The sequence below is a fragment of the Branchiostoma lanceolatum genome, chromosome 13 (genome assembly GCF_035083965.1).
Source record: "Branchiostoma lanceolatum isolate klBraLanc5 chromosome 13, klBraLanc5.hap2, whole genome shotgun sequence".
NCBI classification, from domain to species: Eukaryota; Metazoa; Chordata; class Leptocardii; order Amphioxiformes; family Branchiostomatidae; genus Branchiostoma; species Branchiostoma lanceolatum.
Genome location: NC_089734.1, coordinates 1,683,711 through 1,703,446, shown reverse-complemented (window position 1 = coordinate 1,703,446; position 19,736 = coordinate 1,683,711). Strand labels below are relative to the sequence as shown.

The window sequence follows — 19,736 nt, the reverse complement described above, 5'->3', positions numbered from 1 at the left end:
ATGGAGGTCCCTGGGGGACCCATTCTCCGTTTAAACTTCCCGGTCCCAGTATGAAGTTACTATTATTCCAGTGCACAGCCCGTTGATAGACAATGAATTTTCTCCCCTTTAGATTCTATAGCGTGTTACTTATAGAATGTACATGTATATCAATTGTGAGAGCTTGTATGATTGTATACCTGTATGATTTTATCTTGTTAAAGACCCCAGTAAAACTATATAAATACGGGATAATGTAAACTATAGGCTTCAGTATGCGCCTGGCAGCCGTACAGTGCACATCAGTGGAGGCCTGGCTAAGAAAGTTTACCATGTACAAGTTACTCTTTAAGTCATGTTTGAAATATATAGATAACATATAAGAATTTGAAGTATGGCTACACATAAAGAAGTTAGCTTGAAGGACAGTTAGCCAAGAAACAAAGTAATGACAACACTGGCTTGCAATTTAGCTTTGAGACATTGGCTAGCAGTTATATGTACTGTTCTACATGGCCCTATTCTATGCTGGTTACAACAACAAGAAGACGCAAAAAATCCCAAGTCATATTTCTAGACACACAACTACCTAGGCTAATGTTGGGAAGACATTGGAAATTTATAACCAGTTAGACACTCTAATACAACGTTGACAGGGTCGATTTGAAAGTTTGAAGATTTGAACAAGGTTGACTTCCCCCAAACTGAAAGTTGTAGATAGCATTGCCTTGATTATCCAATCTGATTGAAACTTCCTTGGATTATGTGACTTTTTGACAGATATCTGGGCCATTCTGCATTGTTTGATACTGTTCATAGAAAAACCAGTACAGAAAAAAAGTTTGAATTCTCTGACAGTTATTATGGTAATCTGTCCCTGCTATTGTCCCAGGCTGGCAGACATCTAATCCTTTTATGAATTTATGTGGTTATGGGGGATTAATCCAGCCCTCAACCTGCTGGGCAGCTCACAGTAGGAGCACTCCCTTTACAACTTCCCCAGGGCAAGGTTTTGGTTCCTTTAACTAAATGTAATTATTTTATTCCACTATGTATTGTGCAGCAAGGTTAGCCCCTTACAATAGCTACTGCTAGTCGGGCAACCTTGGCTGTTGTACCGTGTACACAGTCAAACAAATAAATAAATAAATGAAAACAAATGCCACGAAGAAAACGTTTATGTACAGGGCTGTCTCAATATGGGATAAGCCCCCAGAGGAACCGCAGACCACCGTTTCTGTACGAACCTTTAAAGCTAGAATTTGATAGCTGTTCTTGTAAGGTATATAACTTCATTCACAACTGTCATTGTATGGTAAATAATTTTTATTTTTAAAGATGTGTCGCTCATTCTGAACGAACTGTATGAACTTTCAAGTCTGACACTGTCTCTGTATGTCTATTCAATAGTTCTGGTTCTGTAACTATATAAACACCACATATAATAATCAGAGCCGATATCATGATGTACAGTGCGTATGTCTTTAGTAGTTATAGTTCTGTAACTATATAAACTCCACATATGATAATTATAGCCGATAGCATAATGTGCAGTGCGTATGTCTCTTTAGTAGTTCTGTAACTATATAAACACCACAGATGATAATGACGGCCATAGTTATAGTTCTTTCACTTATAGTTCTGTAACTATATAAACGCCACAGATGATAATGACGGCCATAGTTATAGTTCTGTAACTTATAGTTCTGTAACTATATAAACGCCACAGATGATAATGACGGCCATAGTTATAGTTCTGTAACTTATAGTTCTGTAACTATATAAACGCCACAGATGATAATGACAGCCATAGTTATAGTTCTGTAACTTATAGTTCTGTAACTATATAAACGCCACAGATGATGATGACAGCCGATATCATCAAGTGCAGCGCGTATGTCTCTGAAGTAGTTATAGTTCTGTAACTGTATAAACACCACAGATGATAATGACGGCCATAGTTATAGTTCTGTAAGTTATAGTTCTGTAACTATATAAACACCACAGATGATAATGACGGCCATAGTTATAGTTCTGTAACTTATAGTTCTGTAACTATATAAACGCCACAGATGATGATGACAGCCGATATCATCAAGTGCAGCGCGTATGTCTCTGAAGTAGTTATAGTTCTGTAACTGTATAAACACCACAGATGATAATGACGGCCAGATTTATAGGTCTGTATCTTATAGTTCTGTAACTATATAAACGCCACAGATGATAATGACAGCCGATATCATGATGTGCAGCGCGTATGTCTCTATCCGGGGATACTTGAGCCCGGTGCAGGTCAGGTTGTCCCGGTATAGGTTGTGCGTGGTCCGCATGTCACGATACTTCCTGGGAAAGGAAGGACATATGGAATGATGGCATGAATGAATGAATGAAGGAAGGAATTGATCAATCATTGTTTGGATGGGTGAGTGAGTGAGTGAGTGAGTGAGTGAGTGAGTGAACTGATATACATGTATACGGATGAATGAATGAATGAATGAATGATTGATTGATTGAATGAATGAGTGAAGAAGGAAAAAAGACAAGAAGAAAAGAATGAATTGTGTCAGGAATAGAATGGTAAATCCCACTTTTCGTGCAGTGTTTATGGTTTGCGTCCCTATCAAAATACTTCCAAGTAACATGATTACGCTTACATCACACGCCTCTTAAAGGTAAAAGCATACAGCGATACTAAAACTAAGATGGTGAAGCAAAATGAAATAATCGTGTTAATAATAATAATGGGAAGACTTTGAATTATAATATGATATAATATGACGAAACAAAGTAACAAAAGTGTTGTTGCCATGGTGATAAAGAAAACCGAACTCTCATCCTACCTGTCAGTTCGGCGGTATTTCTCGTACAGCGGGTCCGGCTCCGCGGACTTGTTGTGACCGACGATCACGAACCGGCAGACCGCGATCCGGAGCCGGCCCAGGGCCGCAGTGAAGAACTCTGTAAAGATTAAGGGGAATTCCATTAATCCGTTCCGCAGAATTTGTCGACTGAAAAAATTGCAATTGGCAAAATGACGCAAAGCAGCGCTCATCCCCGAAAAATCTAATTTTGATGAATCTTAAATATTGTGTATTGCATAATTGGTTTTCACTGGAAATTAGTGGCAAAACTAGCCTGAGTGCCATCCTGTCTAGTTCCAGGTTCTACCCTCACGAGACTCTGTTCTGCATCGCACGCATTTGTGACCACAAGGGAAAATTGGTACAAATTTTCATATTCGCAATTTCCTAACGCAATTTGTCGCAGTCCAGTTTGATACCCGCTTAAGGAGAGGGGGCATTGTAACGGTTACTATTAATAATGTTTGATGCACGCGTTCTGTCCCTGACTTCTTGTTAGATTGGTTCAGAAGATACAGTGACAAACTGTCTTCGTTAACCTTGGACATTACCTGGGCTATTCAGAATTATTTAGGATGGAACATTACCATCCGTATCATCAACCATACGAGAGAAAAGGGTACGGTTTGCAGGACACAGCTACAGAAACAAAGAAGAGCTAGTAAGCGAACTCCTGCCCTGGACGCCAACTCATGGGCACTCCTGTGTCGGGTGACCCCGACGGACCTACATAGACCAACTTGCTGGGGATGTAGGGGTGAGGACTGAATAACTAGACCAACTAATGGCGGACCGTGACGCCTGGAGAGAGCTCGAGAGAGCAGCCTTAGTACGGGCAAGCCGCCCGATATGATGAGAATGTTCTTACCTTGGTGTCCGACCCTAGCCTGTGCGGGGTGCGGGTCGAACCCGACCGCCTTCACTTCAGCTGTGGACGCCAGGAAGAAATTCTCAGTGTGGTCTGCCGCGTAGCAGTCTGTAATGATGAAGATGATTTGGTTTTATAATACAAACTCAAACTTTACCCACTGTACAGTCTCCCAGCCAACAAGTATATAGTATACATAGTCAGCTGAACTGCACGGTGTGTCGCACAAATATTGACAATCGGGCTCGGGCAACTTAAAGGCGTCAGGGTGAGAATGAGAAGTGGGAATTATTAAAGAAACTGTTACCTTGCCAATAAAACCGCGTAATGGAAAGGTGTGTTTTACCGGGGAAACAGTGAACCACAGCAGTACCGCAGCCCTTTTATATAGCGACTTTATGTGACCGTTAATATTTCACCGAATGACAACGCAGCTGTTTTTTAAACATGAAATACATGACATGACATGTACTTTGAATTTGGAATTCTTAACGGCGTTAATGTCATGTCATGTCATGTAAGGCGTACATGTCATGTCATGTATTTCATGTTTAAAAAACAATTGCGTTGTCATTGGGTGAAATATTTGTATTATCATTTTTTATCATTGTAATAATAGTAAAATGTGTGTTTACCGGGGAAGCCGTCTATCTCGTGGTAATGCTTGCGCAGCTTCTCGAAGCAGGCGTGGGTCCGGTTCCCAACCACCCGGATAGCTGAAGCAAACTCCTCCAGATCCTCGTAAGCACCGCTGGCCTAGAGTAAAAGTAAGTTAAATGAGATATCGGAAGCGGAAGTTCCGCTGCAGTACCTAGGGAAGTCACTATGGGGCCCGAAATTTAATCATTACAAGTTCTTGTCACACCCTACAATCACACTAAATTTGAAACAAATCAATTTATCCGTTCTTAAGTTGTTTTGTTCACTAACAGACAGACACACAAACGATATTGAAAACATAACATTCATGACATCCATGGGAGTTATAAGGTAAAAAGGTAAAGGTAGTCCTGTAGCATTTTTTAAGTGGGTTGCTATACATGGTGTCTATTCACGGTATTGGGAGGTAGAGCCCATCCCTTTACTTCCACCGCTTTTTTCCTCCCCCAACAAAAGTCCTGTACCCGTTTCTTCACCTGGGCGGAGTAAGTTAAGTAGTGTATTTTCGGCACAACATCGTGGCATGTCAGGGGATTCGAACTCTAACCTCTGGTAATTGGGACGAAGAAGGATGCTTTATCAAGTAGCTAGCATCTATCAAAACGACACCTTCAACAAGCATCCTAGTAGACGTACTGGGCAGTGGGTTCAGTTTTAGCAACCAAAAGTAGATGTAACTTGATTGATCTATAAAACTATACTGTAGAATTGGAGTAGTGATTGATTTTTACACAACAGGGCAAGAAGTATGCACCGTTTTCAATGCATTTGGCATGGCATGTAGAGCTTTAAATCCGCGAAAGCAGTTACACTAATTGACAAACATAGCTTACTAAAACAGAGAAATTTGACTTACCACGTGGAAGTCCGTGTTGTCCAGCAGAGCCACCAGGGTCTCCAGCTTGGTGGAGGGTCTGAGGTAGTGATCGTCGTCCATGTACAGGAAGTACTCAGTCGTGACCTGGGATAACCCCAGGTTCCGCCCCGCGAAAAATCCCTAAAATAGATACGACGTCATGATATATGAGTCAGTATGGATCCATCCAAAGCACCTATATGAAAATCATCCAATATGCAAAACCAAAACGTGTGTTGTTGTTGTTACTTTCAATGTTGTATTCAGTTGACACACAATGACATGTTTGTCAACAGCATAGTTACTTTAAATTCTTTCCAAAAACATCCGAAAGTCAAACATGTCTGAATCAATCTGGAAACGGCAATGGATATGATGCCGAAAACTTACAACGTAGAGCACACAGTACCCTTAAATTGTGAGAGTGGCTTTCAAAATTAAAATTCAAACTAAAATGGATATGACTTTTCTGTTGTAGTAGAGCCAGTAGGTACCATCTAAGTAATGAGGCTGCTGTAGAGCCTTTTAACGTGCTCGATCAAGGGACTCAACTGATAACTCACGGCATAGTCTGGCATCCTGTAGTGATCTGTGTATTCTTCCTTGATGTCTTGGTATCGCTCCTTTGGACTGTCGTCTGCCACGATGATTCTGGTTCCCGGGTAGAACCTGCTAAAGCTGTGAACCAGCTGCCTTACGTGGTCGTACCGCAGAAAAGCCTTTACTACGACTGTCACCCGGTCCTGAACTCTACCTATGTTGGTTGAGAAATACAAAAAATGTATTTATCTTGAAACAAAATCAACAAACATGCATCGGATTCCAGGGTAGAACCTATTAAAAGCTGTGAATCAGCTGCCTGACGAGGTCGTACCGCAAGGGGACCTTTAATACGACTGTAACCAAGTCCTGAACAGTTGAAGACATCTTGGTTCAGACCTACGACCGTTTTTACAAGAAGGGCTCGTTGATCCATCTAGTTGGTCGCGCTGGATCCAGTTTTAGCTTACAGATTGGTGTTCATCCTTAACTCTTTCGGGTAGCACGCATAAGGAGTCTGAATTTGAACTTACCGCATGTGAATTCTGAATGTTATTTGCAATTTCTTAATGTCAAAAGCCTACATTCAAACTTTTCCTGATTGTCAACGATACATCTTGATCGTCATACAGTTCTTGTTATGTAATCCTAACTAGGCAGTAAGAGTTTGCACCACCTCACCTTGTCCTTGCTCGAAGAGCCACGTGACCTGCCTGTGCTGTATGTGGATCGGGATGGTGGCGTTGAACTCGTCAAAGTAGAATTCCACTGGAACAAAAGAGGATTGTATATATAAACGATTATTCAATTGCTGTAACTGAGTGTGGTACTGTACTTTTCACGATTTCTACTCCTACTCCTTCTACTCATACGTTCCAAGGCAAGGAGTTTCTGACATCTAAGCATTAGCAAGGCAAAAGCCGTTTAGTTTTAATTGTGTCTTAGGAACTTTAATTTTAAATGCCTGTGCTATATGTTTCTTGATGACCAACTGTGTAACCTTATGTTTTAGGTTGTTGTGGTCGTCCAAACATCAAGTGCAAATACTCGCAATTCTATACGGCGAGCCTTCAGGTGAGTATTAAAAATATGTACGAGTAGAAACATCGTATGTTCAGCAGTGTGTACGAAGCCGTATACTATCTTATTTATTTATCAAACTTCACAGAATGAAATCTGAGAGGTGTTGGCAACAGGATCGATGCATCCTTTCCAAATCCAACACCTCCAGAGTACATTTAAAAACAAATAAAGAATCTATTATGTTAAGCATGTTTACGAAACCGTATACCGGTTAGAAAAACATACCTATGTCGAACGTGTTGCCGTCAAATTCTGTGTTCTGGTAGACGACTTGTTGTAACTGTAGGTTGAGGAGAGCCGGGATCGATGTCCTGATGACCAAGTCGGCAGTTTCCACTCCCTCGACTTTCACGGTTTTGACATCAGCGAGTAATTTGAATATCCCTCTCCTCGTGTGGAGTTTAGCCTGAAGTTCTGCGCCGCTAGAATGTCTCTTGCTGTCGAACCACTCAATTTGAAGACCTGGGAACCATACATTGTGATGCTTAGACATCCATGTAATAAGATACGCCAAATAACAGTAGCTCCAGCAACTGGATATTTGATTTTATCCAGTTGCTTAAATAAATGTTATTTGGCTTGGCGAACATGACATAAACATGACATTTAATGGAGTGCAGTGTTAAAACTTTGTTCCAACACAAAAGATTAAATAGCACATCGAATTTTTGACTACAGTTGTGCCCTGTACTTTGATAACTAACAACACATGTTTGTACAGATGAATTGTCATGCTCATAACTTTTGATGATTCCGAACTTAATTATTAACGCATCTTCTACCTGTCAAGTCTACTAGAAATGCAAAACTAGTACAATAAAACAACAAAGGGACTACAGATGAGAAACTAGAACTATCAAATACGACAGAGCTGATGTGCGATTTACAAAATTGTTACCTTGCAGACGTACAGCCCTGAGTGGTCGCACGTACAGTCCGTGTGCAGGGTAGCTGATGGGAGAGAACCCGTCCACTTGGTTGTGGAAATCTTTAAAATTCGATCGTCTGTAAAATAAAAGAGCATTTTCAATATCAGCTAAACATCCCGCCATGTACCTTAACGTTACCGAACTTCAAATGATATCATCCAATACAGACTGTTTCTCTTCGGTGGCTGAAAGAAAGAAAGAAAAAAAAAGTAGCCTCGGCTTGGTAATGTTTGTTTTTCTCCTTCCGCCTGAGTACAGTGCGCCGCTGTTGTACAATGACTTTTGTTTTTTCCTTAAAAAATAATGCAAAAATGAGATTGTGATTCCTTACCGTCGTGTGTACCTCTCCAGACTAGCTTCTTGCTGCTTTTGCCTCTCCGACCACTTCTCGGGAGGGAAGAAGTCTTTGTGCCATTTTCCTGTACAAACGCACTCCTTCTCTCCTATGTACCTGGATAAACATTGTTACAACGTGACATTACTAAAACAGGAAAAGAAATTTCTGCACAGTTTGCCCCAAGGGAAGGTGGCAGACGGTTGCCTAACCATCAGTTATGTATCAACCCTTTGCTTGCGTACCAGGAACTTATTGAAACTTTCAGCCGCGAGTCATTTCTAAAACAGTTCTCCGAGAATGGATGAGGGATCTAGAGGTACTTGCGTTTGTTACGGCTAGTTAACCGTCGTTTGGGGTTGTGTTAGCGTATCAATAAGGATCGTGGAAAACATAATACTTGGACTTAAACAGGATTAGCTACTATGGTCACCAAATGTGCGATCCAGTTAATCAAGCACACGATCACCGGGTTGTGGTGATTCCATGCTACTATGACCCTGCAATAAACTATTTCCCCACAAACGTGTAGTAGTACAGTACTAACTCTGTGACTCGGGGGTCCGATGGTAGATTGCTGTTCGCGTCTTCCTGATGTGAGGTTCGCAGGATTGTCCTGAACTCGTAGCCGGCAGGAGCTCTGGGCTGCCTGATGACGTGACTGGCTGTAACCGGGCTGTCCGTGTTACAGGGTAGAGCGGGTATACAGCACCAGAGGGTGGTTAGGGTGCTGTAAGGGGACCGTGAAAATTGTCATTTTTTATTTTATTAGAATTGCAACAGTACAATTAACGTGGGACACAGGCAGCTATTGCTTGTGTAGTGACCTAAAGTCCTAGGCCTAAAAGGCTGCCGTTACGCCACACGACCTCAAATTATTATTCCATAGATAGGAGTATATAGTACGTCCAAAACAATGCTAATTAATAGAAATCTAGCTCCAAAATTTTGCCGGTCAACAAAAGCTATTTCCTTTATTGAACAGACATTAGGATGTTTAAAGTTCTTGTATAAGTCTTGTAGTATACGAACTTGTCCAGAAATGTAAAATATTGGTTAATGTTGTGTTATGTTCGTTACATTTTTTAAGCAAAGTTAATTGTTCAAGAAAACACAAATTAGAATGTCTAAATTCCAATGTCTTGTAAAATTTCAAGTCAACCCGTTCCATTATATTCATAACACCCGATACATGGTATTTTATAGTTCATCGACATCAACAAAAGGTAGAAGATAAGCTATGTAGCCTCTTACTTTCCGAGGATGAACGACACAATCGCCACCAACAGCGACTTTCTGTCCATTATAGGGATGAACATTGTCTCAGGGATCCTGTAGGCATAACTGCTTGAGTAAACATAGAACAGGTCATATTAAACAAATTGCTGGATATGAGGGGCAGGTAAAAAATATACGCTAAATTCAAGTACAGTAACTTTAATGTTACAGCACCACCGAAAACGTACGTGAAAATTAGCCAGGACAAACTTATAAGCTTTTTAAAATCAAATAAGAATTGATATTAATCGAATCATATCAAGTAAGACTAAGTTAGAATTATACAAAATACTTCACGGAAACATCAAACTCTGCTGCACTACAAAAAAAAAAAAAAACACCAGGGGGACAGAATGTCATAAATTCGTCGATAGTCAAAGACCTACCCACATATCAAATTTCATAACAAGTCATCCCCAGCATCTTGGGTTATACAGTTCAACCACAGACATACAAATTCTTCTTGGCGATTATGATGATATAATGTAGTCCAGTACAGTACAGAGAGCGCCTATGTCACCGATCCAGACATGTGCCCTCAATCCTATGTTCTACTAATAACCGTTATAATCATTTTTGGAAACATAAGTTTTGTATGTGACTATAAGTGTATACTGTAGTAATTGTACTGAGAACAATCTATCACCCCTCCAGGTACTCACCTTAACCGATTTGAGCGAACTGTCAACAAGACACCGTCATGTACAGAGTTGCGGGGTCACCCATGTTGATTGCGGGTGGCTAATTCTCCCTGTTTCCATGTCTCGAATCGGCATTTTCACTTTATCCAGCGGTCCCCACCCGATCTCAATAGTGTTTGTGTTCCATATGTCTATAATACATGCATAAAACTGTTCTAAAAAGTAGATAGAGCTCACATAATGTGAAAAAGAACGCAATGTTTGGTAGCCTCACAGAAAATCTCACTATGTCAGGTCAGTAAAAACCGGTCGAACAAGTAAGTCGGGGTGACCTTTGACAGTAGAGTAGGAGCCATATGAGGTCATATGAGACTACAGACAAACAATTGCGAACAGACAATGGCTAACTTTACGGCCCGATATAGCCTTAGGCGAACTTTGAATGTCTTTAGTACATTCCCATTGAATTGTCAATAGATACACAAGGTACTCGGTCCTATCATGGCCTGAACATTTTTACTTTTTGTTAAAATTTAATTAAGACTATGTCTTATTCCTTCAAAGTCGTCCTTCTAAGAATAGCAAGAAAACTTCGAAGTACTGTAAAACAAGATGTGTTAGGCCTTCTATGCAGGTTGTTCTTAAGAAAGAAAACAACAACTCAAAGTTTCTATAGAAAATTGCATAACAGTCTTGCTAGCGGTACAGAAATCGACACTGGTTATCTCGTTATACCGCTACAATATTTGGGTAACCAAATCAGGATTGCGGTTCCCCTGGGAGGTACAGCGTCATCATCAACATGGCTGCCGCAGACCAAGAACCCCACGCCATTGCAGCGCAGTTCGTCCTCGTTCCTACCAAGACAAGAGCTATCTGCAAGGGTTTCTTGGAACTGTGGGCGACTTACAGAAGGCTGGGGTACTGCAGGATGTCGTCCTTGAAGTCGAGGGCCGGCGGTTTCCCTGCCATCGGCTTGTTCTGTCCGCGGCCAGCCCCTACTTCAGGGCCATGTTTACCAGCGACATGGCGGAAAGTCGGCAGAAGTCGGTTGTTTTACAGGTAGGGTTTAATGAAACAGCGAACGTTCGAAGATGCTACGTAGCCTAAAGAACGCGTAAAACCACAAAATAATGTAAACATTTCCTGTATATTCTAAAATTGTTGTCCCTTGCATGACCCCCTCCCCACCGACTGATATCTATTGGTGTTTAGGGTCAAAGGTCAATATTTTTGCAACAATAGGAATTTTATACACTTAAAAGAATATTTCAGTTTTAACAAAACAGATCATTGTGCAATTACAATGTATATGAAATAACGGCTGAAACTATACCTTCACAACTGAATATAGATTTGTGATATATTTTCCCTGCTAGTATATATACCTTGATACCTTGTGTATTCGAAATGTTTGGACATTGTTATTTTGTATTCTTCTGCAGGGGTTAGATGCAGGCATGTTTGGGGAGATCCTGAGTTACATCTATTCAGGAACCCTCCATGTGTCCCTGGACAAAGTGCAGCCCCTGTACCAGGCAGCCGACCTCCTCCAACTGGACTATGTGAGAGACACCTGCAGCAGCTACATGGCCAAGAATGTGGAGCGCTCCACCTGTATGGACCTGTACAAGTTTGCTGATGTCTTCTTTGTGGACGCTGTTCAGAAAAGTTGTCAACAATGGATTGTCAAGCACTTTACTGAGGTTAGTTTTCGTAATGGGTGAGGCATTGGTCATTTTCCTGATGTTCTTGATTTGTATGGAGGGACAGTCATATGAAGCTTCTTCTTTGTTATTATCTTCATGAAAAATGGAGATATAGTTTTGGGTGTATCTGTCTGTGTGTGTCCGTGTGTTTGTGTTTCCGCACAGCATAACTCAAGAACCTCTTGATGGATTGCGATGATATTTTGGTATGTGGGCAGGTGTTGTGAAGCCAAAAGTCAAGGTCAATTATGGGCCCCCTGGTATGTGACCTTGGTACTGTAGCAGAACTTCCGTTTTTGTATCATTTGATCTGGACATGCTATGGTCTTGTTCTAAGATTAGGACACACATTTCTGCTTTACCTCCACAGTTTGCCTCCAGCGAGGAGTTCTGCAGCCTGAGTGTGAATCAGCTGACTGAGATCATCAGCCACGATGAGCTGGATGTTAAAGAGGAGACAACAGTGTGGGAGGCTGTGGTGAGATGGGTGCAGCACAGCAGGGAGGACAGGTGGGTATTATTAGTGTTCTTATGGTACATATGGCTTAAAAAACATGTTTGCTTGAGAGGTTGATGTGTTACCAAGAAAAACCTCCCTCTACCCTGTACCCTACAGACTGCACCACCTACCCAGCATCCTCCCTCACATCCGCTTCAACCTGCTGACCTCAGACGACAAGGCAGCCATCTTGGAACATCCCCTGGTCAGGAAGGATCCTGGGAATTCAGAGTTCATCAGGAATGTGGTACAGAAAGGGAACTCCGGTCCGAAGCCGAGGCTTGGGATGATCACGGAAATGGTTCTGCTGTTCAAGGAAGATGAAGGGTACGTAGGGTACAGTGTTAGGCCCTTTGCTCTTTCATGTAGGTGGCGCTCCTGTAGCGGGCAGCCGCGGTTTTGTACCTCTCCCCTACAGGAGTGCTTTTGGTGTCTTCAACCAACGTTTTTTTATGGGATTGTGCAATATAGATGTTTTTATGTGTTACGTGAACGTGCAAGGACTGTCCAGAAGCGAAACCTGACGTTTTCCACTGGATTATTGACGTGTAACCGAGGATCTCCGACGCGGTCTGTGCCAAGCTGGGATAATGGCGGCCTCTGGCGTCCTCCGATACTCCTTGGATTTCCTTAGAAGCTTGCGACGTTCTATGCCCCCTGTGGATCCATGGGCAAGCAAGACTATCAAGGACAGACTCCAACTCAATGGATTACTGTGGAGAAGCAGACCTCGAGGGAGAAAAGCTGGAAGAGGTAGGGCTCGCAAGATCTCTACCATAGTCGGCCATCGCCCTCCCTCTGGTTCCTTCATATGCAAATTTTCCCAGCAATTTCGTCAACAACAACAGACATGCAGGAATGCAGGTGCCAGTAACCTAGTTAGCGTACCTCTACAGCCACCGAAACAAAGGACCACTACAGGTCTTCCGTCTGTCTACATGTGCAACGCTCGCTCGCTGATGAACAAACTAGACGAGTTTGAACTTACAGTACATCAGTACAAGGCCGACATTGCCATCGTGACGGAGACCTGGTTTTCCACCGCAATGCCTAGTGAGTTCCTGAACATTGACAATTACACGCTCTTTTCTACAAGCAGGACGGAGCGACGAGGAGGTGGAGTTGCTATCTACATCCACGAGAATGTGCAGGCAAGACCGATCTCTCAAGTCCAAGTACCTACAGAACTTGAGTGTGTGTGGGTGTGGGTCCGTCCCAAGCGACTCCCACGTCAGGTGCCAGCTATTGCAGTGTGTGCTACCTACATCCCGCCCAACTCTAAGCATCAACAACTCCTCATTGAACATCTTGTCAACACAGCCGACCTTCTGAAAACACACAATCCAGACGTTGGTCTAATACTTGCCGGCGACTACAATCGTCTCGACCACAGGCCCCTCGTCCTGTCACACCGACTGGATCAGGTGGTAAGCGCCCCTACCCGTGGGGACGCCACGTTGGACGTCATAGTCACCAACCTCAAGTCCTTCTACCTAACCCCTGTGGTCACGAACCCGATAGGAACTAGTGACCACAAAGCTGTCTGGTGGCAGCCAAGAGTCCGGTCACAGATGCCAAACAAAACAAAGCAGGTCGTCGTTCGTCCTCTACCAGACTCCAGTATACGGGCGTTTGGCCAATGGATCACCTCTCACAACTGGAGTGAAGTACTGGAAAGTGACACAGTGGAGGAGAAAACCGCTGCTTTCTACCGCACCTTGAACTCTGCAATAGAGAAGCACTTCCCCCCAAGGAAATGCTCTCTACATCACAAGGACAAACCATGGATGTCAGCCTTGCTTAAAGTCTTGATCCACAGGAGACAACAGGCACACAGTAAAGGCCACATGGTACTTTACCGTTTCCTGAGGAACAAGGTTGACCGCGGATGCAAACGTGCAAAGAAAGACTTCTACAGTGATCATGTCGAGAGGTTGAAGAGAACAGACCCGTCTGAGTGGCACAAACAGGTGCGACGCTTGGCAAACCTCTCCAAATCTACTCCCACTGTCCACGTGCCTAGTGTGGACCCAACAGACATGACCGCCATCGCTGGAGCCATCAACACCCACCTAGCTACCATTTGCCAGGCTCTGCCTCCTCTGGACACAGCCATGCTACCCGCATTCTTACCGGCAACTCCACCGCCGCAGATTGACCCATGGCAGATGTACCATCGCCTGCAAAGGGTAAAGGTGACCAAGGCTCCAGGTCCTGACGCCATCCCGCCTACTCTCATCAAAGAGTTCGCCTGCGAGCTCGCCACCCCACTTACTGACATCACAAATGCATCCCTACGACAGGGCAGAGTACCACCGGAGTGGCGGGACGCGATCGTCATCCCCGTCCCGAAAGAACAACCAGCAGACCTGGACAAGATCAGACCAGTGTCGCTAACATCACAGTTCGCCAAAGTAGTGGAGGGTTTCGTCCTCACATGGCTCCTCCGCGACATCTTACCTACTGTGGACCCCAGACAGTTCGGGAACCTCAGAGGAATTTCCACAACCCACTGCTTGGTAGACATCCTTGACTTTTTCTTCAAAGGCGTAGAGAGGAAGCAATCTGTCGGTAACCTTGTACTGACAGATTTCAGCAAGGCATTTGACAGAGTCTGTCACACGACAGCTATCACAAAACTCGTACAAATGGGGGCGCGGTCTTCCCTTCTGCCCTGGGTATGCAGTTTTGTGTCGGGCCGTAGACAGCGGGTACGTTACCAACATGGACTATCACATTGGGAGTCACTCTCCTGTGGGGTGGCTCAGGGAACTCTGCTAGGGCCTTTGATCTTCTTGGCCATGATCAACGATGCCGGGACACTAAACAGCGACTACTGGAAGTATGTCGATGATCTAAACCTGGGGGAAATCCGACCGGTCTACTCACCTTCAACCATGCAGAACAACTTACACGAGTTAGACAACTGGTCAGAGAGAAACCATATGCTGCTGAATCCCAAGAAGTGCAAAGTTCTACAGTTTTGCTTCATGCAACGACCCCCACCTCCCCCAGCCCTTACACTGGGAGGCCAAGCACTCACTGTAGTAACACAAGCCAGACTTCTCGGACTTCAGATCCAGTCCGACCTGGGATGGGACTCACAAGTGGACAGTATGGTATCAAAGGGGAGCAAGCGACTCTTTCTGCTGTGCCGATTGCGCCGAGCTGGCCTTCCGACAGAGGACCTGACGGCCATCTATTGCGGGTATGTTCGACCGCTCCTTGAGTATGCAGCCCCAGTTTGGAACGCCGCCCTCAACAACAGCCAAATCAACAGACTGGAACGCGTTCAGAAACGTGCCTGTAAGATCATATTGGGTCGCCAGTATACCTCGTATACGGACACACTGAGAGGATTAAATCTGCAAACTCTTTCTGACCGCAGACACGACCTCTGCGTGAACTTTGCAAACAAAGTGAGACAATCGCCACGTTTCTGTTCCTGGCTACCTCCGACTCGAGGTGAACAGCACGGCAGACTGTTGAGGAACTCACTCCAGTACTCTCAAGCCAGGGGTACTAAACGTTACACCACGAGTGCCAAACCTGCGCTGGCGCAACTCCTTGGCGGACAAAAACTCTGATCTGTTACTCCGGCTGGACATTAACCTTGCTTTTAGTAGTAATGTCGAACTGAAATCTAGCTTTTAATTGTATTAGTCAACGATCATTTGGACATATGAACTGTTATCGTCTGTTGTACATAGTACTCTGATCGTGTCGACTTTACTGTATACGTGATTGTAAGCTGCGGCGCAATTCAGTATCTATACTGCAATGCCGTTTGTTCTCATGTGTTTTTTTATATCAATAAACCATTCACTACTACTACCACTACCACCTTTCTACTGTACATTAACGACCTCCCCAGCTCCGTAGATTCACATGTTCGATTCTTTGCAGACAATTGCTTGATTTATCGAACTATCAGCAAGCCTTCTGACGCACAAGGTCTACAATCTGATCTTGATGCGCTAACAGATTGGCAAAATCGTTGGCTTATGTTGTTCAATCCCTCTAAATGCCACATCCTCCATATCACCCGTAAAAAACACCCCACACTAACCTAGTACTCCCTAAGTGGAGAAGCCCTCATCGGTGTCAAGTCCCACCCTTATCTTGGAGTACAACTGTCCGACGATCTGCGGTGGGACACCCATATCAACTACGCCACTAGCATAGTAGCAGCAAAGCCGGTAGGGTACTAGGGGTCATTCAGCGCAATTTGACCCATTGTCCATCTAAGGTCAAGGCCACTTGTTACAAAGCGCTGGTGCGGCCCCACTTGGAATATAGTGCCATCGTCTGGGACCCGTCCACCACCAAGGGGATACAGGCGGTGGAGGCCGTCCAGCGCAAGGCCGCTCGAGTGACTCTGAATGACCACCGGCGGACTAGCAGCGTGACACAAATGCTCAATGACCTGCAGTGGCCCCTTCTCTCTGAAAGGAGGAGGAACGCCCACCTCACCTTTCTCTATAAACTAGTCAATAACTACATTAATATAAACACAGACAACCTTCTGAAACCAGCTCAGGGGCGCACCCGGGGGAGCCACACTCTAAAATTCCAAACAATCAACGCTAGAACAGACGCGTTTAAATACTCATTTTTCCCTCGCACCATTCCACAGTGGAACGCCCTGCCTGGCGCGGTTGTTACGACTTCCACCGTTGAGTCATTCCGCGCCAGGCTGGAGGCCTGCCCGCCCTAGCCTGGGACCTCCTCCCCCCTACTTTGCCCCTCGCAGGGTTATCTGGGGGTCAAATAAGTTGAAGAAGTTGAAGTGTATATGTTTCTTTGTTTTACTTTTTAGGACGGGGACAGTATTGACAGTTTGTGATGTATTTTTTCTCTCTGCAGGTCCAATGAGATTCTCTTCATGAACCCACGGGAAGGGAAGTACATCAGCTGCAGTTACAAACCTGAAGATCTTCCCCCTGTCGCATCTGCGACAGTCACAGGTTTGTTTGTTTGTTTGTTTGTTTTATTCAGATCTCCATTAGTGTACTCAGATCTCCATTGTTTTATTCAGATCTCCATTTTTTACACTTATCTTCCTGGAGCATTCATTAGATACAATTCTATCAAATACAGGAACAATACAATTAAATCAGATACAGGAAAACAAAAACTAATACAAATATGGTTTATATTACAGGTGATAATGATATCTACATTCTGAGGGATATTACAGAGGAAGACAATGGTGATCAGATGTTCCTGTATAAGTACAACTATACAGAGAACGTGTGGCAACATGCTGGTATGTCCTCTACATCTAACCTCCTTATAGACGAAGAGGGAACTATGCTTTATTACCAGGAGGATCTCATTGAAGTTGATGGGATTTTATACTACATTGGAATAACAGCTCACCATGAGAGCACAGTGGTGCGGATGAGAAAGTACAACCCGCACACGGACCAATGGCAGGGGTGTGCACAGCTGCAGTTTAACGAACATTTAGATGTGATCAGTTCTGCACTGTCCTGCGGTCCATACCTCTTTTTCCTCACGAAGAAGGAAGTGCATCGCTACGACCCATCCCAGGACCAATGGAGCAAGCAAACCAAACCGCCACTCATTACCCAAGTTGGCGTAACCGCTGCCATAGGAACAGAGATCTTTTGCACATCCCTGCGTGATAACAAGACTGTGGTGTATGATACAGAGTCAGAGAATTGGAGGGAACTGACAAGCTCAAGCTTGCCAACCTCTCATAGCAGTATTAGAAATGCATGTCATTTTGTACTGGAGAATCAGCTGTATCTATTGTTAGCAGTCTTTAATTACACTGTCGAGGAACACCGAATAATCGACTACCATGTGTATATGTATGACAGGTCTGCTGATTCCTGGAGAGATATGGGGGTTGCTGTGACTACCGATGCATATGAAGCGTATCTTGTAGAGTGCCCTGTGGCACGTATGTACCTACCATATGTTGGTGCTCATGTCCAAACTTTGCCTTTGAACGAGACTGCCACGCCAGGATTTGTCTTCAAAGCCACACGAGAAGCTGCCGAATCCGGACTGCTAGCATTATCGGAAAAGATGGAATGATGCCAACAATGTGAAACCCTAGAAGCTTAGATTTGCCTAGATGTGTTTTGTATATTTCTGTCAGATTGGGAGGCTAGAAACTAGCCCTGATTTCATGAAGAGGTAGACAGTCTTTCCATGCATCAGTAGACCTGTCCAGGGCTAGAAATACTGGGTACATGTCCACCCAAAATTATAGCTGTGCGCTTACATTTTTGACGGGTACACCTAGATATGTTTTGTACCTAAAAATACTACTGCAAACTAGTTTACAGTGTATTCTTGACACGCATTAAGTGCCAAAACTAGTGTATAGAATTTGGGTCCACATTGCAATGTTTAAAAACTGGAAACTGAGCTGGCATATTTTTCCGACATTTTGCTTTGTGCACCCAAAATGAGCACCTAAAAGTTTTTCTATGCACCCTTATTTTAGGTTAGATGCAGCAGTTCACCTATTCTTGAAAATGAATACAGACTTTTTGTTGTGATTTTAGATTTTTTGTCGAATGTCTCTTCTTTTGGATGGATCTCTTTTCACTTGAAAAAGCACTTTAGTATTTGTCAGAAGCTGATGCTTGACTTATTTACTAACCCTCTGCAGCTTGAAGGGTTATCTTATAATAGCTGACCTGATATATGTGTCTTAAACTCTAGTCAACTTAAGTCACCTTGGTTACCAGAGAGGACATTCTGTAGCAGGCTTGTCCTGTTATTGCATTGTATTTTATCTGTGTAACTATCTTTGGTGTGTTTTAGCTGTGCTTTAATTAATCATTTAAACCTGACACAAAACATTTTGAAACTTTCTTTTGTAACAATGTACACATGTACAGTCAAACCTGTCTATAGCGGTCACTCAAGGGACTGGCCAAAACTGGCCGCTAAGGACAGGTGGCCGCTATGGAGAAAAGGTCGATTAATTGACCACGAGTGACACATGTTTTCAGTACCCACTGATATACATTTATTCACCGTACAGTACACATGTAAACAGGTAAGGCACATTTTAGAAGTTCGATTGTTGTTCTTTTACTCCTAGTTAGTTAAGAACAAAATACATGTTGCTCAGTTGTCACTTACTGTTCGTTTTTGACTGTTTTCAAACATAAAATCGTGGCGACAATTTTCCTCTTGATGCGTTGGTTCGGTTCCCGCGTGGCTTGTGTTGATCAGCATCTACCATTATGCTAATAGGGTACTCAGAAGAAGGTCGCTCTTTTGAGAGCTTTTTGTCTTTTCAGAAAATTGCAACAGCCCAAATTCTACATCATAGTAATATTATCCACATTCATTTTGAAGCTTTTGGTTTAGTAATTATCCTCAGTGATACTTTGCAGCAAAATAAATTTAGTATATTATACCTCCGTAACAGTGGTGTCTTCCGTTGACCTTTATGCTGCTACCAATCCAGTTTGTATCAGCGCCATTTTGAAAACCGTGTGAAACAC

The 19,736-nt window shown here is 43.4% G+C and overlaps 2 protein-coding genes across 3 annotated transcripts; one reads left to right on the top strand and one right to left on the bottom strand.

Moving 5' to 3' along the window:
- Positions 1-1,139: 1,139 nt before the first annotated feature.
- LOC136447378 (beta-1,4 N-acetylgalactosaminyltransferase 1-like) lies at positions 1,140-10,312 on the bottom strand. Of its 2 annotated transcripts, none has more exons than XM_066446223.1 (13): positions 10,051-10,312; positions 9,365-9,457; positions 8,658-8,840; positions 8,108-8,227; positions 7,746-7,852; positions 7,073-7,309; positions 6,446-6,532; positions 5,788-5,978; positions 5,225-5,365; positions 4,344-4,464; positions 3,709-3,816; positions 2,820-2,937; positions 1,140-2,322 (listed from the first exon to the last, which is right to left on the bottom strand). In XM_066446223.1, the coding sequence occupies exons 2-13, from the start codon at positions 9,427-9,429 to the stop codon at positions 2,169-2,171; spliced, it is 1,632 nt and encodes a 543-aa protein (XP_066302320.1). In that variant the 5' UTR covers positions 9,430-9,457; positions 10,051-10,312; the 3' UTR covers positions 1,140-2,168. The 2 variants fall into 2 exon arrangements, with proteins under 2 accessions (XP_066302320.1, XP_066302319.1); XM_066446222.1 differs by having other exon boundaries at positions 9,365-9,454.
- A 324-nt stretch (positions 10,313-10,636) lies between these two features.
- LOC136447076 (kelch repeat and BTB domain-containing protein 2-like) lies at positions 10,637-18,412 on the top strand. The gene is made up of 7 exons (XM_066445752.1): positions 10,637-11,091; positions 11,475-11,735; positions 12,109-12,248; positions 12,355-12,564; positions 17,104-17,204; positions 17,402-17,835; positions 18,371-18,412. Exons 1-7 carry the CDS (start codon positions 11,041-11,043, stop codon positions 18,410-18,412), a joined length of 1,239 nt encoding a protein of 412 aa, XP_066301849.1. The 5' UTR covers positions 10,637-11,040.
- Positions 18,413-19,736: the final 1,324 nt, after the last annotated feature.